This window comes from Arachis ipaensis, chromosome B6 (genome assembly GCF_059453495.1).
Source record: "Arachis ipaensis isolate K30076 ecotype BB chromosome B6, ASM5945349v1, whole genome shotgun sequence".
NCBI classification, from domain to species: Eukaryota; Viridiplantae; Streptophyta; class Magnoliopsida; order Fabales; family Fabaceae; genus Arachis; species Arachis ipaensis.
Window position 1 is genome coordinate 13,086,543 of NC_142441.1, and position 23,820 is coordinate 13,110,362.

The 23,820-nt window shown below is 31.9% G+C and overlaps 2 protein-coding genes across 6 annotated transcripts; both read left to right on the forward strand.

Annotated features, from left to right (window-relative positions):
- Positions 1 to 231: 231 nt before the first annotated feature.
- Positions 232 to 3,210, forward strand: LOC107645943 (calmodulin-binding protein 60 B). 2 transcript variants are annotated; one of them, XM_088490195.1, is made up of 7 exons: positions 232 to 778; positions 929 to 1,026; positions 1,143 to 1,618; positions 1,693 to 1,853; positions 1,933 to 2,154; positions 2,262 to 2,382; positions 2,463 to 3,210. In XM_088490195.1, exons 1-7 carry the CDS (start codon positions 611 to 613, stop codon positions 2,873 to 2,875), a joined length of 1,659 nt encoding a protein of 552 aa, XP_088346321.1. In that variant the 5' UTR covers positions 232 to 610; the 3' UTR covers positions 2,876 to 3,210. The 2 variants fall into 2 exon arrangements, with proteins under 2 accessions (XP_088346321.1, XP_020959660.1); XM_021104001.2 differs by having other exon boundaries at positions 240 to 778; positions 1,125 to 1,618.
- A 120-nt stretch (positions 3,211 to 3,330) lies between these two features.
- Positions 3,331 to 18,451, forward strand: LOC107645945 (calmodulin-binding protein 60 B). 4 transcript variants are annotated; one of them, XM_088490198.1, is made up of 10 exons: positions 3,331 to 3,676; positions 4,442 to 4,940; positions 5,087 to 5,182; positions 16,032 to 16,155; positions 16,247 to 16,313; positions 16,482 to 16,603; positions 16,718 to 17,223; positions 17,322 to 17,359; positions 17,556 to 17,765; positions 17,879 to 18,451. In XM_088490198.1, exons 4-10 carry the CDS (start codon positions 16,058 to 16,060, stop codon positions 18,158 to 18,160), a joined length of 1,323 nt encoding a protein of 440 aa, XP_088346324.1. In that variant the 5' UTR covers positions 3,331 to 3,676; positions 4,442 to 4,940; positions 5,087 to 5,182; positions 16,032 to 16,057; the 3' UTR covers positions 18,161 to 18,451. The 4 variants fall into 4 exon arrangements, with proteins under 4 accessions (XP_088346324.1, XP_088346322.1, XP_088346323.1 ...); XM_088490196.1 differs by having other exon boundaries at positions 3,338 to 3,676; positions 17,322 to 17,482; XM_088490197.1 differs by lacking the exons at positions 4,442 to 4,940; positions 5,087 to 5,182 and having other exon boundaries at positions 3,338 to 3,503; positions 3,579 to 3,676; positions 17,322 to 17,482.
- The last annotated feature ends 5,369 nt before the right edge of the window (positions 18,452 to 23,820 follow it).

Consider the following 23,820-nt stretch of genomic DNA (forward strand, 5'->3'; position numbering starts at 1 on the left):
TTTGTATCCTTTTGGATACTTGGCCATCAAGCATTCTCCTCCATAGGTAGCAACGCGGTTTTGTCTCAAGAGATTTCAAAATCATTAAATTTCCAGAGATTTTACTAATACTAATATAAAAATAAGTGATGATCCTGTGTAGTGCTGGTGCAGGTTCATGAAATCTTATACACATATAATACATTAATGGAAACATTTAATAATTCTTTGATATGAATTAAAAAAGGTATAATGCTTTAGTAAGCTATTTTATAGTGTATCTGCATTACAATTACTATTTTTATTTTTACTTTTATTTTTGATATCTCTTGACTTTAGGAGTTGACGCGGGAGAGATAGATGAGAAATGAGGACTCTTCCCAGGTTCACAATTCACATATATAAAAGCAAGTGAAAACGAAAGTAATGTTGCGTGATTGTCACAGTTTAGAGTTTCTGGATTTGAGCTTGAATCTTTCTTGTTCTAACTAGTTCTGAAACCAAGACTAGTTGAGTGAAATTGTCTACTACTACAAGTGTAGAACTAGCTTTTTTGTTTTTGGTTGCGAGAATCACTTTGACCAAGAAAAACGCTCTTCACACAGAAGTTGCGTTTAGAAAGAATCATTGAATGGCACCAAACAAGAGAGGATCATTAAGCGATGAGGGTAATGATGAGAGAGACCTTCAGCTCCCTCTTTGTAAACGAAAAGCAGCACTACCAGACACCCGGTACCTCTCTTCTCTTGATTCCACCAATCACATGGCGTTGATCTTGGAACCTGTAATTCGGAAAGTGGTGAGTATTTAATCTATTATCTGTTTATAGCTGAAGTGAGTTGGTTGTTTGTTTGTTTGTTTGTTTATTTCCATATTGAGAAACTTAACCTTAAGTTTTTGGAAGGAAAAAAAAAGGTGTTATTGATTGTTCTTTTTTCTCTTAAACCAGTTACAGGAGATGATGCCACCTATGCTAGAACAGGTGATGCCACGTATGCTGGAACAGGTGATTCCACCTATACTGCAGCGTTACCTACCTTCTCCATGGTATGTTTCCATTTTAACTATGTTTGTGTACATATATCTCGTTTGTATAGAGAACCATGTATTTAATTAGAAATATTCTTTTTGTGATTCAAACTTAGTGATGGATTATCGGTCAGGGGGCAGATTAGTCCAGCAGCTGGTAGAGGCAGATCATTGCAGTTATGTCTGATGAAAGGGTTGCCTGCAACCATTTTCACACAGATCAGCATCACAGCAGAGGACAGTTCTCCGCTCCAGGTTGCAGTGTGTGATGCCACAATTCAGAACATCAAGGTAACGAACTCCTTGAAGGTCCAGCTGTGTGTCCTGAAGGGTGATTTTGAAAGTGAGGATTGGACTGCTGAGGAATTCAATAGCAACATAGAAAGTCCAAGAGAAGGAAAAGGACCATTACTCAAGGGAGACACGGTTATTACCATGGAAAATGGAGTTGGCTTTTTCAAGAATGTTGAGTTTACTGATAACTCTTGCTGGACAAGAAGCGGCAAGTTCCGGCTTGGAATTAAGGTACTGTCATCGAATTCATCCCCTGCAGCAGACATCAAGGAAGCAAGAAGCGAGCGTATAAGGGTGAAGGATAAGCGAGGAGTGGGTGAGTAAGTCTTTTTTATTCTTTCTGATGTCATATTTGGTGTCTACTGATCTTTTACTTGTAATATATGTCAGCAAATGAGAAACCGGATCGTCCTTCGTTGGATGACAAGGTGAGTTGTCTACGTAAGATAGCGAAAAATGGTCCGATCCGCAAGCAGCTGTCCTCGAATGGAATCAAAACTGTCAAGGATCTGTTGCGCTTGCTCACAACTGACCAAGCTTCACTAAAACAGGTATAGATTGGCATGTAGCTTTGCAATTTGTTATATGTACATGTATATGCTAATCTGACGTTTCTGCTTGTGGAATTAGAAAACCGGCCACATTCCGGGGAAGTCGTGGGAGAAGATTATTGAGCATGCCAAGTCTTGTGCCATAGATAATGATGAGCGCTACATCTATCAGTATTTCGCAGGAACAGCAGAGCAACCAATAGCAGCATCCCTTGTCTTAAATTGCATCTATGAGCCTGTGGCGATTTCATTTGATGGCCAAAATTTTTGCAGCCTAGAGTCTTTGAGTTCGGAAGGCAAGGTTTGTATTTTTTATTCTGTATCCTCTTGTGCGGCCACGGTTTCAATATCAGATCATAATTATATAGTGCCTAATTTGATGAAAAGACTTGTGCATGTGAATGGCAGCGTTGGGTGGAAACTGCAAAGCGGCAAGCATACAAGAACTTGAAGGATTTGAAGCCATTTGGCGCAAGTTCAGCGGGTCAATCTCTGGAAAACTTTGATTTCCCAGTTTCTCATCAGCAAGGTATTGCATAAATATATAGATATATACACACCTATTAATATTAATTAATGTAAGTTGTTGATAATTATGTGAATGTGCAGGGCAAGGAGTAGGGCAAGCACAAATGGTTCAAGCATCGGCATCGACAGCATCATATATTGGTGAAGGCGCACAGAGTGTTAACGAGCAAGTAGGGTGTTCCAGTCAACATCAGGTGGGATGGGAAGAGTTCGTTGACGATAGCGGATGGAGCAACATCAGCATGAATGCAATACAGGTTGATCCGTATCCAAATTACTCGGACCCAGTTTACCCCTCTTACTATGTTGGAGGTGATTATGGGGCAACATCATCCAACGATTCATTCCCTATCTTTGATGTTCATTATTCAAGCAAAGGTGGGTGCAACACTGTGTGGGCTAAAATCCGAACTGCTGTCATTCGTAATGTTCTTAAATGGGCCATTCTCTATGCCGCCAAAAGGAAGCCCAAGCTTCTTGTTCCCTATCAGTAATGCTAGAAACTCATCTAAAATTGATAATGCTAGGCCAGCAACTTTTGTGATTTGTAGCCATCAAATAGCCATTAAAGATTATTTTAATGGTGTAAGATTGGTGTGAGATTTATCCAATAACTCACTTTTCTTTGCTGGTTACATGCTGGACAGAATTTAACAAAGTTGCTGGCCTTACACTTTTCCATTGATATGTTATTCATTATTCAATTTCTTTATTTCTTTATTTGTTGGATCTGTATGTATGTATCAAGCTGTAACGTAAATAATCATCCCTCAGTGAATGTAATTAATGGTTCTACTTATTATTCTATCTGGTTCCAAGTTCAATTCAATATTGCTTCGCATTTTAGATATACAATTGAATGGAAAAATTTATATTATTAACATAGAGCGAAAATAAAGTGACATAATGTTGCCTAAACTACATTATATTATTTGCAATGCCTCACGTGGTATGGTAGAAGACAAGATTCCCCACCACCATTCCTCCACACCGAAACAGACAAAATAATAATGATAACAATTGAAATAGCAGTACTGCCATTAATTTATGTTCAAGTGATAAGTCCGTTAATAGTCTCATGGCCACTTCTCCTTCTCCGGCCTCCACTCTCCAGCCATATATGTATGTATTCTTATTTCTTAGGCTTACATTTCCAACAACAAACAACACAACTCATCTAAGTAAGTAGAAATACAGATCCGAGTTGAATGCGAAGAAAATGATGTATGTGTGAGCCAATAGAGGAGTTCTGGTCTCATCAGCAGTCAGCAAAAGCAATAATAGCTTCAGCTCAGGTCAGTTGTGTCCCTCCTCCTCCAATTCGCACGCTAACATAACTTTTCAGCTTCCATCTACATATTTCCTTTTTCATAAAACCAAAACTTTTACTCAGATCTCATCTAGTTGTTACAACTCACAAGTAATTTGTCACCGTTGTCGCAATAATAATATAATATCCTTCTTTTTATTTATCTACAAAAAAACACTTTGAAAGTACTTTTAAAAATGTTAATAGCCTTCTGGGTTCTGTCAGTACGATATTACTGCGATATAAATGAATTAATATTTAGTCATCAACTTTAGTTTACATGGACTGTTAAAGTGATAGACTGATAAGATATCTTGGATAAAAAAAATTGCCAAATTATTTTATTATTTAATTTTTTTTTATATTTTTTAGAAGCATTTACTCGATTAAAGATGTTAAAAACATTTTATATAAAGATACTTGTGTTAAATATGTGATTTATTTGTTTAATTACACTTTAAAGAGAAATAACATTTTTATAACATATTTAAATCAAATCTTATAATTTATTATTTAATAATAAAAAATATATCTTTATATAAAGACAATTATAAAATTTTGATGGTTGTATCTACCTTCTTTCTATAATAATATATTTTTTTTATAAAATAAATTAATAATTTACTAAAATAAATCGATTTACAGAATCTTATTATTTTAAATATTTAATTACAAATTTACTAACACAAAAAATGAATACGAAAATTATGATATTTGTGCTGATTTTTTTTTGGACATGGTTATGGGCTAGAGAGCTGACCCGGCCTAACAACCAGAACCCAACTCTCCCGAAAACTCGACCCCTTGGAGCCTGACCCTAATGGAACCTAAGCTCATCTTCTTCTATTACACTATGTCAGAGCTTTGCCGTTGTTGCCGGAGGTTTCATCAACAGGCGAAAGTCTTGATGCATGGATCTGAAGCCTCAACCGTTCTTCCTCGTTGTTGTCCTTAACCCGAATCTGCACTATTTCATTGTGGGTTCCTCTATTACCGCACTTCGCCGCAAACGCCCAATGTTGAAGCACCTGGTGATGGATCCGCCCTGAAGCTCCTGCAGTAGCGTTCAGATTCTTGGCCCTGTTGCTCCTTTGCCTCCATTGCTGCCAGTTGGTGAGCTAATTTGTTGCCTTTCCTTGGAGTCCAGGTAGCTCCCACGTCCGAAGCCTCGTCTAGCAGTTGGAGAATGTCTCTGATGATTGTGTCCGCTTCCACTATGGACATTCTAGCCTTAATAGCTTGAATCAGAGGTAAGCAATCTGTTTCAATTATACAATTCCCTATTTGTAGATTTTTAATGAGAATGAGTGCCTCTCTGTATGCTTGAGCTTCTGCTGCTAATGCTGATGTTGTGGTGAATGTTGATGTTGTCCCAATAATGATATTTTCCTGCCAGTTCCTAACAACGACTGCTGAAGCTGCCGTGCCTGTTTTCCTATGGAAAGCAGCGTCTGTATTTACCTTCAACCTGTTGTGTGGTGGAGGCCTCCAGGTAATTCTCTTCCTCTCAGCATTCCTGCCTGCTCTTAGTGTATTGTCTGTGTTGCATCTCCTTGTTGCATTGTGGTATTCTGTTGCTAGATGATTTGAGTTGATTATTACCTGTTCTGGATTGACTCTTGTTTGCTGAAAAATGTACTGATTCCTTACTTTTCATATACACCAACAAACACATCCCAACTTACACAAAATTCTTTCCCGATCCTTCCATGTCCTGCTCTTTATTTGTTGAATTATATCCATCATCCATTTTTCAAAAGATGACACATTATAGGCTGTAGGCACAATTTGAAGGCTAGATCCGAACCACACCACTCTAGTCCACGGACACAAAAGTAACGCATGTTCGATGGTTTTGTCCTCATCCTGGCATATGCTGCACGAGAGTTTAACTGCACATTTTCGCTTATACAAATTCGTATACACTGACAGAATTCTATGCACTACTTTCCACAAGAACATTCTAACCTTTTGTGGCACTGGTAGTCTCCAAATAGTCTCCCAGACCTCCCTCAAATTCTGACTTGTCGAAGCTTTGCTGAGCTTTGTCTCTTCCTTTGTATCTTTCTCCTCCTTCGCAGAATGGTAGCCTGATCTCGCTGAGTATTGTCCGTCGTTGCTATATGGCCAGACAAAATGATCTTTCTTATTAATCAGGCTGATGGGTGTCCTGGTGATCAGTTCAGCTATATTCCCCAGAAATAATTCCTGAATTCTATTCGCGTCCCAGCCCTCCCCCTCTCTTATCAACTCGCTCACTCTTCTAATTCGACCTTCTCCGCCTCTCCCCAAATTATCTATCCATACCACCCAATTGTCATCCTAAATATCTATATTCACTCCAATCCCTACACTCCATCTACCCTTCCTTCTAAAGAAATCTCTTCCCTCCAACAAGCTCTTCCATATCCATGACGTGTTCCTTCCTTCTCCTGCCTCCCAAAGGCTGCAATTAGGATAATAAATGGCCTTTAGTATCCTAGCCCAGATTGCATCCTCCTCATTTAGTAGTCTCCATGCTTGTTTAGCCAAGTGAACAATGTTTTGGCATTCAAAATCCTTAAACCCCAAACCTCCATTTATTTTACTCTTTGTCAATTTTGTCCAGCTCTTCCAATGAATGCTTATTTCCTTTCCATTACTTGTCCACCAGAATCTCGCAATTGCTGCTTCAACTCTTTTGCAAAAGGATTTAAGGAATTTGATGATGTTCATAGCGTAGGCTGGAATCGCTTATATTACCGCTTTTATCAAAACCTCCTTTCTGGCTTGATTTAATAGTTTTTCTTTCCATCATTGTATCTTGTCTAGTATCTTCTCCTTTATCTACTCCAAACCCTATTTTTGGATCTTCTCCATCTCGCCGATAACCCTAGGTATCTTCCAGGATCCTCTCACGATGTCATTCCGGTGATCTCTTCAATGTTCACCTCTTCTGTATAGGTACTTGGCTTCCAAAAATCAACCCAGATTTCTCAGTGTTGATTCTTTGACCCGATGCCTCTGTGTATTTATTTATAATCTGAATAAGTTGATAAATCTCATCTTCTTGTGCACCTGCAAAAATTATACAATCATCAGTAAATAACAAATGAGTCATGACCGGTGCTGATTGGGCTAACCTTATTCCAGAAATAAGATTATCCCTCATCGCCTTATCCATGAGAATAGTGAAGCTTTCAGCTGCCAAGATAAAGAGATAGGGTAATAGAGGATCTCCCTATCTGAGACCTCTTTGAGGAAAGATCTTGGTAGACAGTTTTTCATTTATTTTGAATCTATATGTAGCACTTTTTACACAGCTCATCACTAACTTCACCTATTCATTGCTGAAACCAAACTCTTCCATGACCCTTTGCAAGAACTTCCATTCCAATCTGTCATAGGCCTTATTCATATCCAATTTGATGGCTAAGTCTTTGCTTCTCGAATCTCCTTTTCTGTTTAACTTATGAAAAGCTTCCTGCACTATAACTATATTATCTTGTATGAGTCTTCCTTTAACAAACGCACTCTAAACTGGAGAGATGACGACATCAAGCACTTTCCTTAATCTCCCCACCAAGACCCTTGTTACAATCTTATATATAAAATTACAACAACTTATGGGTCTAAGATGATTCAGGCTTTTCGGTTGACTCACTTTAGGAATCAAAACAACAGTTGTTTCCCCTAAGTCCTCAGGTATACTACCATCTTTAAAAATTTGCTTCACTAAACCACAAACTTCTTTGCTCAAAACATCTCAGTGTTGTTGAAAAAATAAACCATTTAATCCATCTAGCCCCAAAGCTTTTAAACCTCCCATACTAAAGACCACCTCCTTTATTTCCTCACCATTAATTTTTGCCATCAGCTCCTCATTCATCTCTCTAGTGACTCTCCTAGGTATTTCTTTTACACACTCTTCCAGGTTCCTATCCCCTTCAGAAGTAAATAAATTAGAATAATACATTTTTACTAACCTCATAATGTCTACTTCTCCTTAGATTCACTGACCTGTTTCATCTAACACTTTATCAATTCTATTCCTGATTCTTCTCTGAATGGTTGTTGTATGAAAGAAGGCGGTGTTTTTGTCACCCCATTTTAACCATTTCAGCCTTGATCTTTGTTCCCAATATTTTCTCTCTTGTTTTCAAAGTTCTGAAATTTGGGTCTTCAATTCTCTCTCTCTTCTCTGATCTCTTTCCGTCATATCGGCCTCTTAAATATGATGTAACTCTATTTTCTTTCTTTCTATTTCTTTATTTTCTCTCTTAAACTTCTGTCTGCTCCATTCCATCAAGTCCCTTTTGCATCTATTTCTCTTCCTTGTGAATTGACTCCAACAATTTCTGTTTCCATCATCCTGTTGCTAACTCTTCTTGATCACCTCTTTGCACTCTTTATGCTCTGCCCAAAATACCTCAAACTTGAAATCTTTTTTTTATCCGAACTCACGGTTGAGTTTCCAAAATTAGCGCATAGTGGTCTAAACTTATAGCTAGAGCAGCCTTTAGAATAACATTATGATATCTCTACAGCCATTTTCAATTCACTAACACCCTATCTAGTCTTTCCTTAGTAATAAAATTATTTCTTGGATTATTGAACCAAGTGTATTTACTTCCTTTAAGGTCTACATCCATTAAACCATTATCATCTACAAACTTTCTAAACGTTTCTAAATAGATCTTTGGTTGTGGATGGACACCTACCTTCTCATCTTGACTTAATATATCATTTAAGTCTCCCAAATAAGCTTGAGGTTCCTCCTTGCTTATGTTACTTACCGTAAGCTCCTGCCATAGTTTTCTTCGCTTGTGAAAAACTTGATTCCCATACACAAAAATACCCTGCTATTTCATATCATTATTGATGTTAATATTAGCTTTAATATAGTTATCACACCACTCGTAAATATTAATAGTGATATTAAATATCCATAGCAAACATAGTCCACCGGACAAGCCCCGGAGTTCTACGTAAAACATACTGTCAAACTTAAGCCTCCTTCTTATCCTATTCATTTTTTCTTTACTGGTCCTAGTTTCCATTAAAAACATTAAAAGCGGCTTTACTTTTTTACATAGATTATATAACTCAGAGATTGTTGGGGCAGCCACAATTTTCCGACAATTTCAGCTAATTATACTCATGGCTGAGGTTGGGGCATGTTAAGGTCCGCCTCCTCAGTCATTTGTCCTCCCTTAAATTGATTAAAATCATGCATTGCTAGCTGATACTCCCCTAAATCCAAAAAAGTGTTGTTGTTCTTCAATTTCTTGGGCTCCCTGTCATCTTGTTCTTCATTCCATTCCCTGTGTGTTAGTAACGGCACCTGTATGTTTTCCCTTTTCCTTTTTAACTTCAGCTTCAGTTCCAGCTTCTTAGCTAGTTGTGTTTTCCAATCTGTATGTGCTTCTGTTCCTTCCTCTTGATCTTCATCACTTGCTAACTCAACATAGTAGACATTCTCACCCCAGACAACATGCTTACCCCCTGATTCATGTTCTTTATTCTGCACTTCCTCGGATGGCTTCTTTAGTTTGTCCTCCTCCATTCCACTTTTCAACAGATCTTGAAATTCCTTCCTCTCCACTCTGCCATCACATACTTGTTAACATAAGTCTTTTTAATTCCTGACCTATGGTTTCTTTTCCTTTTTTATTCTCCTGGCCCAACCTCCAATTTGTAATTTTATAGATATTCACCTCCCCTTCCTTTATTGTATAATGCTTCAGGCAACTTCCTTCCACGTTCCTTGCTTGCAAAAGATTTGCCCCTGTGTTGGGCCTAATATCCTTTGTTGGGCCATTCCCCCTTGACTTCTGTACCTTAATCATTTTTTTCTCCCTTCTAAGCCTTATTGTTATTAGCCCATTCATTATTTCTTGCCCTTATCTCCTCAATAAGACTTTTCAATTTATAGACTGCTCATAGGTCAGGCTGTGTATCCCTAACTCCCTGAAAATCAGGGATTTTTGGTACTTTTTCTACCTGCTCATCTGCATCTGCCATCTCTTTCTCTCTCCCTATTTGGTTTTTCCAGACACTCTCCTCCCTGATTTTCTGCTGCTGTACTCACTCAGCCCTTATCCTACTCTCCTTAGAGCTCTGCTTCTCAGCATTCTCGCTTTTCAGGTTCTGTTGCTCACGCGCCAGCTCCTCCTTTTCCTCTCTACATCCTTGTTGTTTTGAGCTTTCTCCTCCCCTGGTTGAACCTGGTCGACTTTGACCTACCCCCAGCCCTGGTGAATACTTCTTCTTAGTAGGGTCCCAGTATGCCATGACTGTTGGGTTCTTACATGTCTTCTTCTCATGCTTTAAAATACCACAATTGAAATAGTAGCTATCCGGTAGCCTCTCATACCTGAAGAAGACCCACAAAGGTGGAAACTCCTCTCTGTCTAACTAGAAGCCTGTAGGTAGAGTCTTGGTGATGTTGACGCTAACGCTGATTCTCATATATGGTCTCCTCAGTACGCCATCCATTTTTGGATCTTCAGCCTCGGCCAATACTCCCAACATTTCTCTAATAAGAGTACCTGTCTCTTTGTCCATGAAGTCATGTGGGATGCCATGTATTTGAATCCAAAACTCCATTAAGTCATGATCAACTTCAAACACTGATTCACCTTCCCTCCATAATCTGAGATTGACCATATTTTCTCTGACATTCCATGGCCTATTCTGCATAATCTGCAGCCCTCTCTTCCTATCTTTAAAACTGAACAACATTTTCTTCGAACCGATGTCAGTGACTGCAACACCTTGTGGGTTTTTCCACATTCCCAGAAGAGCATTCTTACATGCTTTAAAACTTATCTCCTTATCACCTATTATCTTACCCACCACATTTAAGCAGTCTTTCTTATACCCCAGCTCTCCAGGCTTGTTGAGCTTGATTACTTTTCCTTGCTATGCATGTTGAAGGTTGCTCGATATATGTTGTTGTGTTTTACAGGTTTTCCAGTGGTTTGAAAGCTCAAGATTGATGGAGGATAGTAGGAGATTATAGTTGTGGGTATTAAAACTGAACGAACTGACTCCCTATTGGAGAAGAACCCGAAATTTTTGGATGATTCTCCTATTGAGAGAAGAAGAGCTCCCTAATGGAGACTACTCTTTGTGCAGATTCTAATAGCGTAAATAGGTCATAAATTCTTTTTTTTCGATTTTGCTTTTTTTGATAGCGAAAATGGACTAGTAGTAACTATAAACAATGTGACCTTTCCAGCATTTTTCATACTACTTTATTTGAAAAATTTAACATTTGAGTGAGAGAGAGAGAATGTAGCAGCCAAAGAGAAATAGAGAAGTGGAAGATAGGAGAAGACAATAAAAATAAACACATTGCAGATTATCTAAACGAGTATGTTAGTATTGTGTGTAATTTTTTTTATTTTTTTAGTTATGAAAATTAAAATTTTTATAATTATTTTTGTTTAAATTAGTATAAATATAAACTTATTTATATATGTTAGTATTAATTTCAGTTGAATATAATTATTATGTTTTATGTTATATCAATTATGAAGAGTTTTATTTGTATGTTTTCTTCGAATATAATTATGCTCATCTACTAAAGTGCTTCTTAAATTCTTTTCCACCAACCGAAATTGAACTCAAATTTTGGTGCAATATATAATATTGCAGGGAAAAATGTCACTGAAAAATATGAAATAGCTGTTGTCATCACCTTGTATTTTTCTTTTTTCTAATAAAAAATGAACTGCATGTTTAAAAAATAAAGTAAAATTATTGAACTTGTTCATCAAAATAATTAAGCTATTTTTATTCAAAAATATTATTTACATGCCGTAAACATACCAAAATCAGTTATTATATATATATAATTTATTTTTAATATATATTTTATATTTTTATATATATTATATGTGTTTAATTTTGATACATTGATAGTATAAGACGTTTTACATAGTCGTTCAATTATATTTATTTTTTGGATTATCATTCACGTTGTTAACGTAAAAGATAATTATTTTTACTGTAACTAATTTTAGTGTGTATACTTGCATGGTTAATTATTTCCATTAGCGTGATAATCATTAATTAATTATAAATTGCATAAAAAAGACAGATAGTCAAATAGAAATATATCATGATAATAACTATTTAAATATATTAGGTAGTTAGTTATTTCTAGTATTGTTGACGTTTAATTTGGAACTACGTTGTTCTTCAGCAACAATAATATGAACTTAAAATATCATTTAGGGTTAATAAAGACTAGCATGCATGTAGGGCTAAAGGCAAAAAAGTACTCTTGTATTAACATAACTGCCACAGTTAACCAATAATTAACCGTAATATATAGACTAATAGCTTTGAATGCTCAGTCTGTATTAGCAATTTATCATATCCTCATCACTATACAAATTAAAGAAGAGATTTTCACAATGAAATATATAATGGAAGTGCCGCGGTCAGAAATTTCCTGGAAAGGAAAATGAACGCGAACTATCCTGGAAATTGATATAGTTTAATTTATTTTATGATCCTTGGGTCGTTAATTTGTGTGTTGAGGTTGGAATGTTATTTTGATTTCTGAGGGATCTGAAAGGCGTCTCAAACCCCAAGCTACGCGAAATCAACAATTCTACTTTATATTCCGATATCCGAAATCCCCCCTTTATATATTATATATAAATATGATTATAAAACTTTCAGTGAAGACCCAATTCGATTGTTGTCTGTTTTTACTAAGGATAAGATATTTTTCATTTAAAAATTGAATATTTCGATTCTTAATTTTTTTATTTTAGAATAATACGATTTTTTTGTTAAAAAATTTATTAAATAGTAATAAAAATTAATTTTATGAGGATTTTATTTATAATTTGTGGAATTTTAAACTTTCATAAACTATTAATAAATTTATTTTTAAAAAAATTTTTTCATGGAGAAAGACTATTGTTAGAAATGATGTCGCAAGAAAAAAATAATTACAGTTCGAAGACCTTTTAAGAGAAAAAATAGATTCAAATAAGAACGAAAAATAAAAAGATAACACTAATGTTGATGATATTTGTATTGGTGATGATGATAATAGAAGAAATAATTATGGTGATAAAATATAATTACACAATAGAAATAGTAGAAATAAAAGTGATAATGATGAAAATGAAAAAAATAGTGATAGTAGTGATCATAGTTTATTATTTTATTAAAAAAATTTGCGGGGATTTAAAATTTCCACAAATTACAAATTAAACTCTCACAAAACTAATTTTTGTTATTATTTATCAAATTTTTTAATAGAAAAATCTTATAATCCTAAAATAAAAATATTAAAAATGAAATATTCTTTTTTTTAGACAAAAAATATCTTATTTTTTGTGAAAATGAACAAACAAACAGGCCAAGTTTCATCTTTACTCTAAGATTTTTAGTTATATAAAATTCTTTTAGGTAAAGATGATAATTGAAAAATTTTAAATAATTCATTATGTTTCACTAAATTATTTGATATAGTACGTGTTTATATCTTATTTATTATTTTTATGTGAGTAATATAAAAAATAAAAAAAAACATATATAGCCTCCGAATTATTAAAATTTGAATTGTTGAGTTATATCTAAATAAACCTAACTTTACAACTGCATAAATTTCTAGTAATTATGAATTGGTACCGTTAGAATGCTTTTTGTAAGTAGTAGTAGTAGTGTTATTTATGTGAAAAACGCGTACACTTATCTTAAATCACATACATACAGTATTACTGTATTAGCTAAACCCAAATTGTCATTTACTTTTAAAACACCTAATAAGTTCTCTTCAACACATATTCCTCGTATCTATATGCATTAAATTGTGCTATTGCGTGTTGACTGTTGAGTGAATATTAAGTTATGGTCAATTTTATAGTATCTTTTATTTAGTATCTAATTTTTGTTTGAATTATTTTTTATAATAAATTTAAAATATTTAAATTTTTTAACTTTTATATTTTTAAATTTAAAATTAATTATTTAATCTATTTTAACAATGAGACAATATCTTTTAGACACCATAATAAATACCTATATCTATATGCATTAAATTGCGCTATATTGAGTGCATATTATGTTCATATATAGTATTGCGAATTAGTTCTGATGCTTTAATTTGATTAATTCCTAAGTCAATGCACTAGGCTTTATGATAAGAGAATTAATTATTAGGGCAATTATATATGCCTAGGTAATTTATATCATGCTGAGAGTTTTTTGCATGTTTTCTTAGAATATAGTTTTGCTCAGCCCATCAGTTAATGTGCTTCTTAATTCTTTTCCACCAACCGAAGGATTGAACTCAAATTTTAGGGCAATATTGAAGGGGAAAAATGACCACAGAAAAATGTCATTTAGGGTTAAAGACTAGCATGCAGGGTTAGTAACTGGCAAAAGGAAAAAAAAAAAAAAAAGAATTTTATAAGTATATAAATTTCTGATAATTTTGAAATAGCGTTAGAAAATGCCTTGGTAAGTAGATATAGTGCGTGTTACTTATATGAAAAACCGCGTATGGTGGTCTGGTGTTGCAAAGAAAGAAAAATGCACCACGCTAAGCTAACAATATAAGGTGAAACCTATTTTGAGTAAATTCGGTACGGTTTTCCTCGAATCTCCGATATATAATCTATCACTTCCCATCGTTTTCATCACTCAAATTTACTAGAAATCATAAGAATATAAAAAGAATTTTAAAATAAATACTAAACATTTTATTTATGGAGTGATGATCATTACATAAACATATGTTTTTTATAGACAAAATTTTTTAATAAAATAATAATTTTTTTAACAATTAATACTTAGTTATATATATAGGTGGCACAATAAAATTTGTAGAATTTGCTTTAAATTACATATATATTTAGATTGCTCACTATTTCTTCATTAATGTTTAGTTGACTTGTCAAACTTGATGTGTTGCATTAAAAACTTTCATTTATGTAATTTTCATAATTTTTTCTTGCATTTATAATAATTTCTATAGCCTTCTAAATTAGATTGCAACTTAATTTAATTTCAATTTAATTTGATTTCGAATTTTTTTAATATTCTAAGATATTATATTTTATTATTTTTGAATGTTATTGATTTAATTATCCAACCCTATTTCTACTTCTATTTTTGGGATTTCTTGACTTTTACACCGTAGAGATAGATGATAGATGAGAAAGTGAGGATCTTTCCCAGATTCACATTGAAAGAATAGTCAGTGATGATAGACGTGCTGATGTTGACAAAGTTAGTTAGAGTGGAGTGTTAGTTATGCCAGCTAAGCACAATATTATTGTAACTAAGTAGAGTTATTAGTTAGATGATTAGTTTTTAAGTTAAGAGAGGTATTTAGATAAAAATGTCAAAAACGGTTTTTTTTAAGATATTTTTTAAAAATTAAAATTTAACATATATAATTAATTAAATTATATTATTTTTATTAAAATTAGACCGGACAAATCAATTTAACAAAAAAAATTAATAAATTAAATTTTTAAACTGGTATAAATTAATATTTTTTATAAAAAATTACTACAATATTTTTATTATAAAATATAATTAAAATATCTCTATCATATATATATATATATATATATATTTTTTTTGAAAACTTTAAATTCTAACTTTATAACGATAGAGAAGAAAATGTCTAAAATTTAGAATTCTCAAAATTAATATATATAATAAGAGTATTTTAGTCATTTGATATAATAGGGATATTGTAATAATTTTTTATAAAAAATAATATTAATTTAAATAAATTCAAAATTTAATTCACTATTTTTCGATCAAATTAATTTGTTTCATTTAATTTTGACAAAAATAATATAATTTAAATAATTATATGTGTTAAATTTTAATTATGAAAAAATATCTTAAAAAGAAAGACGCGTAGCGTTCCCCTTAACTTAAACCCCTGCGCGTAGAGCATTCCCCTTAACTTAAATCCCTGCACACTATATAAGCATGGCTCCTCCATCATTCACTTCAACTGGTTAAGCAATTCACTCTCTCAATTTATCAAATTCTGAATCTCTCTCTCTCTCTCGCATCTCATTCTCTCTGAAACTACCTGACTGCCACTAAAACCATTTGTCCATTTTCACACATATATAAAAGCAACTGAAAACGAAAGTAGTTGTATGATTACCACAGTTTAGATTTTCTGGATTTGAGCTTGAAAATTTTCAGTTTGTTTCTTTCTTGTAACTAGCTTTGAAACCAAGACTACTTGAGTGAAATTGTTTACTACTACGTACAACAAGTGTAGAACTAGCTTGTTCGTTTGTTTGTTTTTGGTTGCCAGAATCACTTTGACCAAAAAAATTAAAAATCTCTTGACACAGAAGTTGCGTTTAGAAAGCATCAGTGAATGGCACTAAACAAGCGAGCATCGTCATGCAATGAGGGAAATGATGAGAGAGACCTTCAAGTCTCTCTTTGTAAACGAAAAGCAGTGCCAGACACCCGGTACCTCTCTTGTCTTTTATGCACTTCACACCTCTCTTATCGTCTTTGTCCCTTTTCTCATGTTTTCGCGTTTTGCTTTGCTTACTTGTAGCACTGCTTCCGGTATTAGTTCCACCAATGACATGGCGTTCCTCCGGGAATCTAAATTTAAGAGAGTGGTGAGTATTTGTTCTAGCTGATTTCTAACATACTCTCATAAAAAAATCACCTTTGTAGTTGAAATGAGTTGTTTGTTTGCTTATGTCCATATTAAGAAACTTAACCTTAAGCTTTTGAGAAAGAAGAAGAAAATTTATTATTGATTGTTCTTTGTTTTCTTAAACCAGTTAGAACAGGTTATTCCATCAATGCTAGAACAGGCAATTCCGCCTATGTTAGAAAAGGTGATTCCGCCTATGCTAGAACAGATGATTCCACCTATGCTGCACCGTTCGCTATCTTCCCCATGGTTTGTTTCCATTCCAACTATGTCTCGTTGGATTAAGCGCGTATCACTAAGCTAAAGAAAAGAAAATAAACATACATTTTAATTAGAGACATTGTTTTTGTGATTGAAATTCAGTCATGGATTTTTGGTCAAGCGGAAGATTAGTCCAGCAGCAGGTGGAGGCAGATCATTGCAGTTATGTCTGATGAAAGGGTTGCCTTCAACCATTTTCACACACATCAACATCAGAGCGGAGGACAGTTCCACGCTCCAAGTTGCGGTGTGCGATGCCACAGTTCAGCACTCCAAGGTCACCATGGGAGATGGTCCCTCCTTGAAGGTCCAGCTATGCGTCCTGAGGGGTGACTTTGAAATTGAGGATTGGACTGCTGAGGAATTCAATAGCAACATAGAAAGTCAAAGAGAAGGAAAAGGACCATTGCTCAAGGGAGACACGGTTATTACCATTGAAAATGGAGTTGGCTTTTTCAAGAATGTTGAGTTTACTGATAACTCTTGCTGGACCAGAAGTGGCAAGTTCCGGATTGGAGTTAGAGTACTGCATTCGAATTCTCCCGCTGTAGCAGACATCAAAGAAGGAAGAAGTGAGCCTATAAGGGTGAAGGATAAGCGAGGAGTCGGTGAGTGCAAAGTCTTTTTTATTCTTTTTCAAGTGATTTTGGCTTTTGGGTGTCCATTGATCTTTTACTTACAATACATATTGTTGTGATCATTTCAGCAAATCAGAAACCGGATCGTCCTTCATTAGATGACAAGGTGAGTTGTCTGCATAAGATCTCGAAATATGGTCAGATCTGCAGGCAGTTGTCAGACGACGGAATTAAAACTGTCAAGGATCTGTTGCGCCGGCACACAACTGACCAAGCTTCACTAAGACAGGTAATTTTGCAGTTTGTTATATTTAAATGTATATGCTAATCTGATGTAAATTTCTGCTTGTGGATATTGCAAGATTGCGGGGAAGTATTGGGAGAAGATTATTGAGCATGCTAAGTCTTGTGAGATAGATAAAAATGAGCGCTACATCTACCAGTATTTCACAAGAACAGCAGAGCAACCAAAAGCAATATCCCTGCTCTTAAATTGCATCTATGAGCCTGTGGCTATTTCATATGATGGCCAAAATTTTTGCAGTGTAGAGTGTTTGGATGCGGAAGGCAAGGTTTGTGTTCTTCTGCCGCTTTTTCCTATGAGTATGATTGAGAACACTTGCTACAGTTTCAATATATAGTACCTAATTTGATGAAGAGACTTGTGTTTGTATGTGAATGGCAGCGTTGCGTGGAAACAATAAAGCAGGATGCATACAAGAACCTGAATGATTTGAAACCATTTGAAGCAAGTTCGAGGAACACCGGTGTTGTAGGGGAAGGGCAAGGACATATGGTTCAACCATGGGCAATCGGTGGAGGCGAACAAGTAGGGTGTTCCAGTAAACAACTGCTATATGAGGCCAAATGGGAAGAGTACATGAATCCATTACAGCTTGATCAGTTTCTAATAAATTACCCCTTGAACTCTGATGGAGGTGATTATGGGGCAAAATCATTCGACTAAACTCCGAAATGCTCTTAAATGGACCATACTCTATGCCGCTAATAGGAAGGCCAACCTTCTTTCCCACGATCACTATTGATTTGCTTCATTACTTTATTCTCTTGTAAGCTGTAACGTAAATAAGTAAATAACCATCCCTGAACCTAAACCACGGTGACGGTCATGGTGTCTTTAGCAATTCGTCTTGTCTAGTCTAGTCAGTTTCCTGTTTATTCTTTTATGCGAGTGAATGTAATTGTATATCTGGTTCCCAAATTCAATTCAATGTTGCTTCGCATTTTAGATATACAATTGAACGGAGAAAATTATATTATTAACATATATAGAACGAAAATAAAATGAAATAATGTTGTCTAAACTATATTGTATTATTTGCAATGCCTCACGTGGTATGGTAGAAGACAAGATTCCACACGGAAAGTCCGAAACAGACAAAATAATAATGATAACAATTGAACTAGCTGTAAGTTGACCGCCAAGTCAATATAACTGCCATTAATTTATGTTCAAGTGATAAGTCCGTCATGGCCACTTCTCCTTCTCCTCCACTCTCCAGCCATATGTACGTATTCTTATTTCTTAGGCTTACATTTCCAACAACAAACAATATGTAGAAATACAGATCCGAGTTGAATGCGAAGAAGATGATGTATGTATCTGGCAATAGAGGAGCTCTGCTATCATCAATGGTCTGATGGACAAGTTCTACAAAAGCAAAAGCAATAATAGCTTCAGCTCAAAGGTCAGTTGTGTCCCTCCTCCTTCAATTCGCAGCCTAAAATAACTTTTCTGCTTAGATTTATATATTCCATTATTCCAAGAACTTTTAGTCAGATCTAGTTGTTACAACTCACAACTATTGCTTGCTTCTTCACCAGTCTTCCCCAAGCAGTATCGTTGACTTTAGGCCAGCGTTTCATACAAATTTTTTCCCAAAACAGAGACTACTCTTATTATTAATACATTTTATGATCACAATTTGAGAATAGTATCAATTAAAAAGCACTTGCTGATAATAATTTATTTTTATGTTGGTATTTTATATTTTGATATTTTTTTTTGTTATTTAACTCTTAAGTTTATATTTCGATAGCGTCATAAAATTTTGGTTAATATAATACTTTAAATTTAGATTATATTTTAATATTTATATTAGATTATAATTATATTTTAATGTATTTATTTATATTTTATTATAAAACAGTTGTTTTAATTTTTTTTTTTGGTGACTAAACAGTTGTTTTAATTGAACCATAATTAAATCGATTAAATCAATAATTAAAATAATTTAAATAATCGGTTCGTTTTTTAGATCCTTACTACTCTACAGAAAACATTTAATTTGTTACCATAGTTTTTTTTTTTTTTTGTGTGTCTATTTGTTACCAAAGTTGCAATAATAATATAATATAAATAAAAAAAACTTTGAAAATTCTTTTAAAAAATATTAACATGGATCTTACACATATCCCCTGTTGTCAGTACAATTTTCATGCCATATAAATGAATTAATATTTGGTCATCAACCTTATTTTACATGGACTGATAAAGTGATGACGGATAAGATATCTTGGATAAGAAAAATTACAAAATCATTTTTTTCTTATTTCTCTTTTTTTTAAAAATGATTTGGTAACTGGACTTAATGAATATTAGTTTTATTTGTAGGTATTTAATTCGATCCAATTCTTACAAATAAAATTGGCAATTCAATTTATAGCAAATTAATTATTGAAAGCAGAGTAAATTAAACTACGAGTAATATTAATTATGAATTTAAACTTAATTCAATTCAATATATTCGTATTTTTGATATATTATAATATGTAATTAAAAATTATAATACATACATAATAAAATTGATGAGATCGAATCAATATTTTTTAATATAATTTTATTATGATTTTATTATTTTTAATTTTAATATGTATTTAATCTTTTTTTTTTCTATTTTATTAGTATGTGTTTGCAGTTTGCACCATGGCTCAAAGAACAAAGGCCATAGCCGCCTGGAGAGCAACCCATATCCACTCAGATGTGGTTTAGGAGATGCAAGTCAGCCTACGCAACTTGGCAGAAGCATGGGTACCATAACCCGTGTCCCACTTAACTTGGGGGTAAGTTACTGTTCCCTATTATTATCTCCGTTATTATCCACGTGCGGTATCTCCACAACGTGGAATAATTTTTCATGTATTAATTAAGAGAATGAATCACCCACTATTCATTCAGAAAGATCTAGGAAATTATCACTCTATTTTATAAATATCTCACTAAATTTAGATATTATTATATTCTCTCCTAACTCATTTAAATTTACTTAAAATTATTGCTGCATCAAAATCTTTAGTTGGTACTCTATTACTGTTTTTGAAATTGGCGTGAAGACATCTTTAGCACTCTTATCACCATTTTTAACTTCTTTTCCGAACCTAAATTAATTTACAATCTGTTTCAGGTACATTCCAAAACAATATATTTATAAAAATATAAAATAATTAAATATTGTATTTAATTAAAAAAATATTTTTAGTACCGATAAAATCAAATGAGAGAATTTTAAGATGCAAGTAGAATTTAAGAGTGAGAGATTTCTCACCTTACAAATAAAATAAGATTGAATTTTAAAAAATTTTAAACCTGTAACTAAGATTAAGATAGAATCTAAATACTATCCTACTTTATACATTTTTAGATAGAGGCGGAGCTAGATAAAATATTAGAGGAAGGCCAAAAATATTTATACAATAAAATAAGATTAAAATAAAATTTTAAGAGGGGTTAAACAAAAATTTACATATAATTTATATGTAAAAAATTAAAATTAGGGGGGCGACTGCCCCCTTTCTTTATAAGTAGCTCCGCCCTTGTTATCAGACTTAAGACCTACTAACAAAATATCAGTAATAATCTAAAAAGAAAAAGTCTAAGTTAGTTATATCCTAGTTTGTTTTTTAATGGGATCAATCTAAAAATGGTAAAATGTATTGTTCGTTAAAAATATTATTTATACATTAAAATCAGCTACTATATATTTATATATAATATATATTATTTAATTTATTTTTAATATATATTTTATATTTTAACATATATTTTAAACTAATAATTAATTTTAATATACATCAAACATAATTAAACTTTTTTATATTTAAATTAAAAAATTTAATATTTACGAAATATACAATCCATTGAGTATTTACTAATTTAAATACGGTCACATATACTGAGACACAAAATTCATAAAAATACAATCTAGTAACTCAGTATATATCTGAATAAATAACAATGTGTAAAAACAAATAAATCAGATTTATAAATAAATGTGCAGTTTATATATATGTATTCTGAATTTAACCGATTTATTTGTTTTTATGATTTTTATGTTTCAGTATCCAAGTAACACGTATTTAAATTAGTAACTCTATGGATTATATATTTCGATAAATATTAAATTTTTTTAATTTAAATATAAAAAACAAACATACTTGATTGTATATTTTATTTTTCAAAAGTTGTGTTAGGAACTTCCCGAAAATTTGAGTGGATTGATATTTTGGGATAAAGGGTTAAATTCGATTCTGAATATCACAATTTAAATTAGTCCTCAACAAATATTTTTAATTAAATTTATCTTTTAAATATTTTAAATTAATTACGTTAGTCTTTTTGTTATTTATTGATGGTGTCAATATTTTTTATTGTGGCTCGTTAAACGATATTATAAAATATACATAGAAGTTTTAATTGACTATTAACATGATAAATTTATGAAATTATATCAAATTAAAATCTAATTGAAGAAAAAACTTGAGATATTAGAATTTTTTAATTTAGAATTGATTTAATCTAATTTTATAAACTTATTATATTAACTACCAATTAAAACTATTAAGTGTGTGTTGTGATATCACTTAACGTATTATATGACGAAGAACTAAAATAACTAACTTAAAATTTTTAAAAAATAAATTTAATTCAAAAAAAGTTTCAAAGACTAATTTAAAAAATAAATAATTTTTTCGAAACTAATTTGACCATTTACTCATATTTTTGCGAGTAGAAAACATTTGTCTAATTTAAGAGCAAATAAATAATATTTTCAAAATATAAAATTAAACTTTTAAAAATTAATTTTTCTTTTTACCTTTTTAAACTAATAATTCTCTAATATGGCTGATGTATATAACATAAATGAAAAATTTTATTTACTTTAAAGTTTGTTAATAGCTATTTTAAGAATATATATTAAAGTTATTATCATTAAAATTTTTAAATTTTGTATTTTAATAAAAATATAACAAATGTATTAGAAATTAAATTTAGCACTCTTATCACCATTTTTAACTTCTTTTCCGAACCTAAATTAATTTACAATCTGTTTCAGGTACATCGCAAAACAATATATTTATAAAAATATAGAATGATTAAATATTATATTTAATTAAAAAAATATTTTTAATATCGATAAAATTAAATGAAAGAATTTTAAGATGCGAATAGAGTTTAAGAATAAAAGATTCTCACCTTACAAATAAAATAAAATTAAATTTTAGAAAAAATTTAACTAAGATTAAGATAGAATCTAAATACTATGCTACTTTATACATTACCAGACCTAAGACCTACCAACAAAATATCAGTAATAATCTAAAAAGAAAAAGTCTAAGTTAATTATATCTTAGTTAGTTTTCTAGTGGAATCAATCTAAAAATGGTTGAACTTTAAAAATGTATTGTCCATTAAAAATATTATTTATACATTAAAATTAGTTATTATATATTTATGTATAATATATATTATTTAATTTATTTTTAATATATTTTATATTTTAACATACATTTTAAACTAATGATTAATTTTAATATATATCTAACGAACATAATTAGACTTTTTTATATTTAAATTAAAAAAATTAATATTTACAAAATATGCAATCCATTAAGTATTTACTCATTTAAATACGGTTACACATCATAAATACTGAGACACAAAAATCATAAAAATACAATCCAGTAACTCAGTATATATCTGAATAAATAACAATGTGTAAAAATAAATAAATCAGATTTATAAATAAATGTGCAGTTTGTATATATGTATTCTGAATTTAACCGATTTATTTGTTTTCACACACTATTACTTATCCTAGATACTAAGTCATTGGATTATGTTTTTTTATGATTTTTATGTTTCAGTATCTAAGTAACACGTATTTAAATTAGTAACTACTCTATGGATTATATATTTCAATAAATATTAAATTTATTTAATTTAAATATAAAAAGCCAACATAATTGATTGTATATTTTATTTTTCAAAAGTTGTGTTAGGAACTTTCCGAAAATTTTTGAGTGGATTGATATTTTGGGATAAAGGGTTAAATTCGTTTATAAAATATCACAACTTAAATTAGTCTTTAAAAAATATTTTTAATCAAATTTATCTTTTAAATATTTTAAATTAATTGTGTTAGTCCTTCTGTTATTTATTGACGATGCCAAAATTTTTTATTGTGGCTCGTTAAACGATATTACAAGATATACATAGAAATTTTAATTGACTATTAACATGATAAATTTTTAAAATTATATCAAATTAAAACCTAATTAAAAAAAAAACTTGAGGTATTAGAATTTTTTATTTTAGAGTTGATTTAA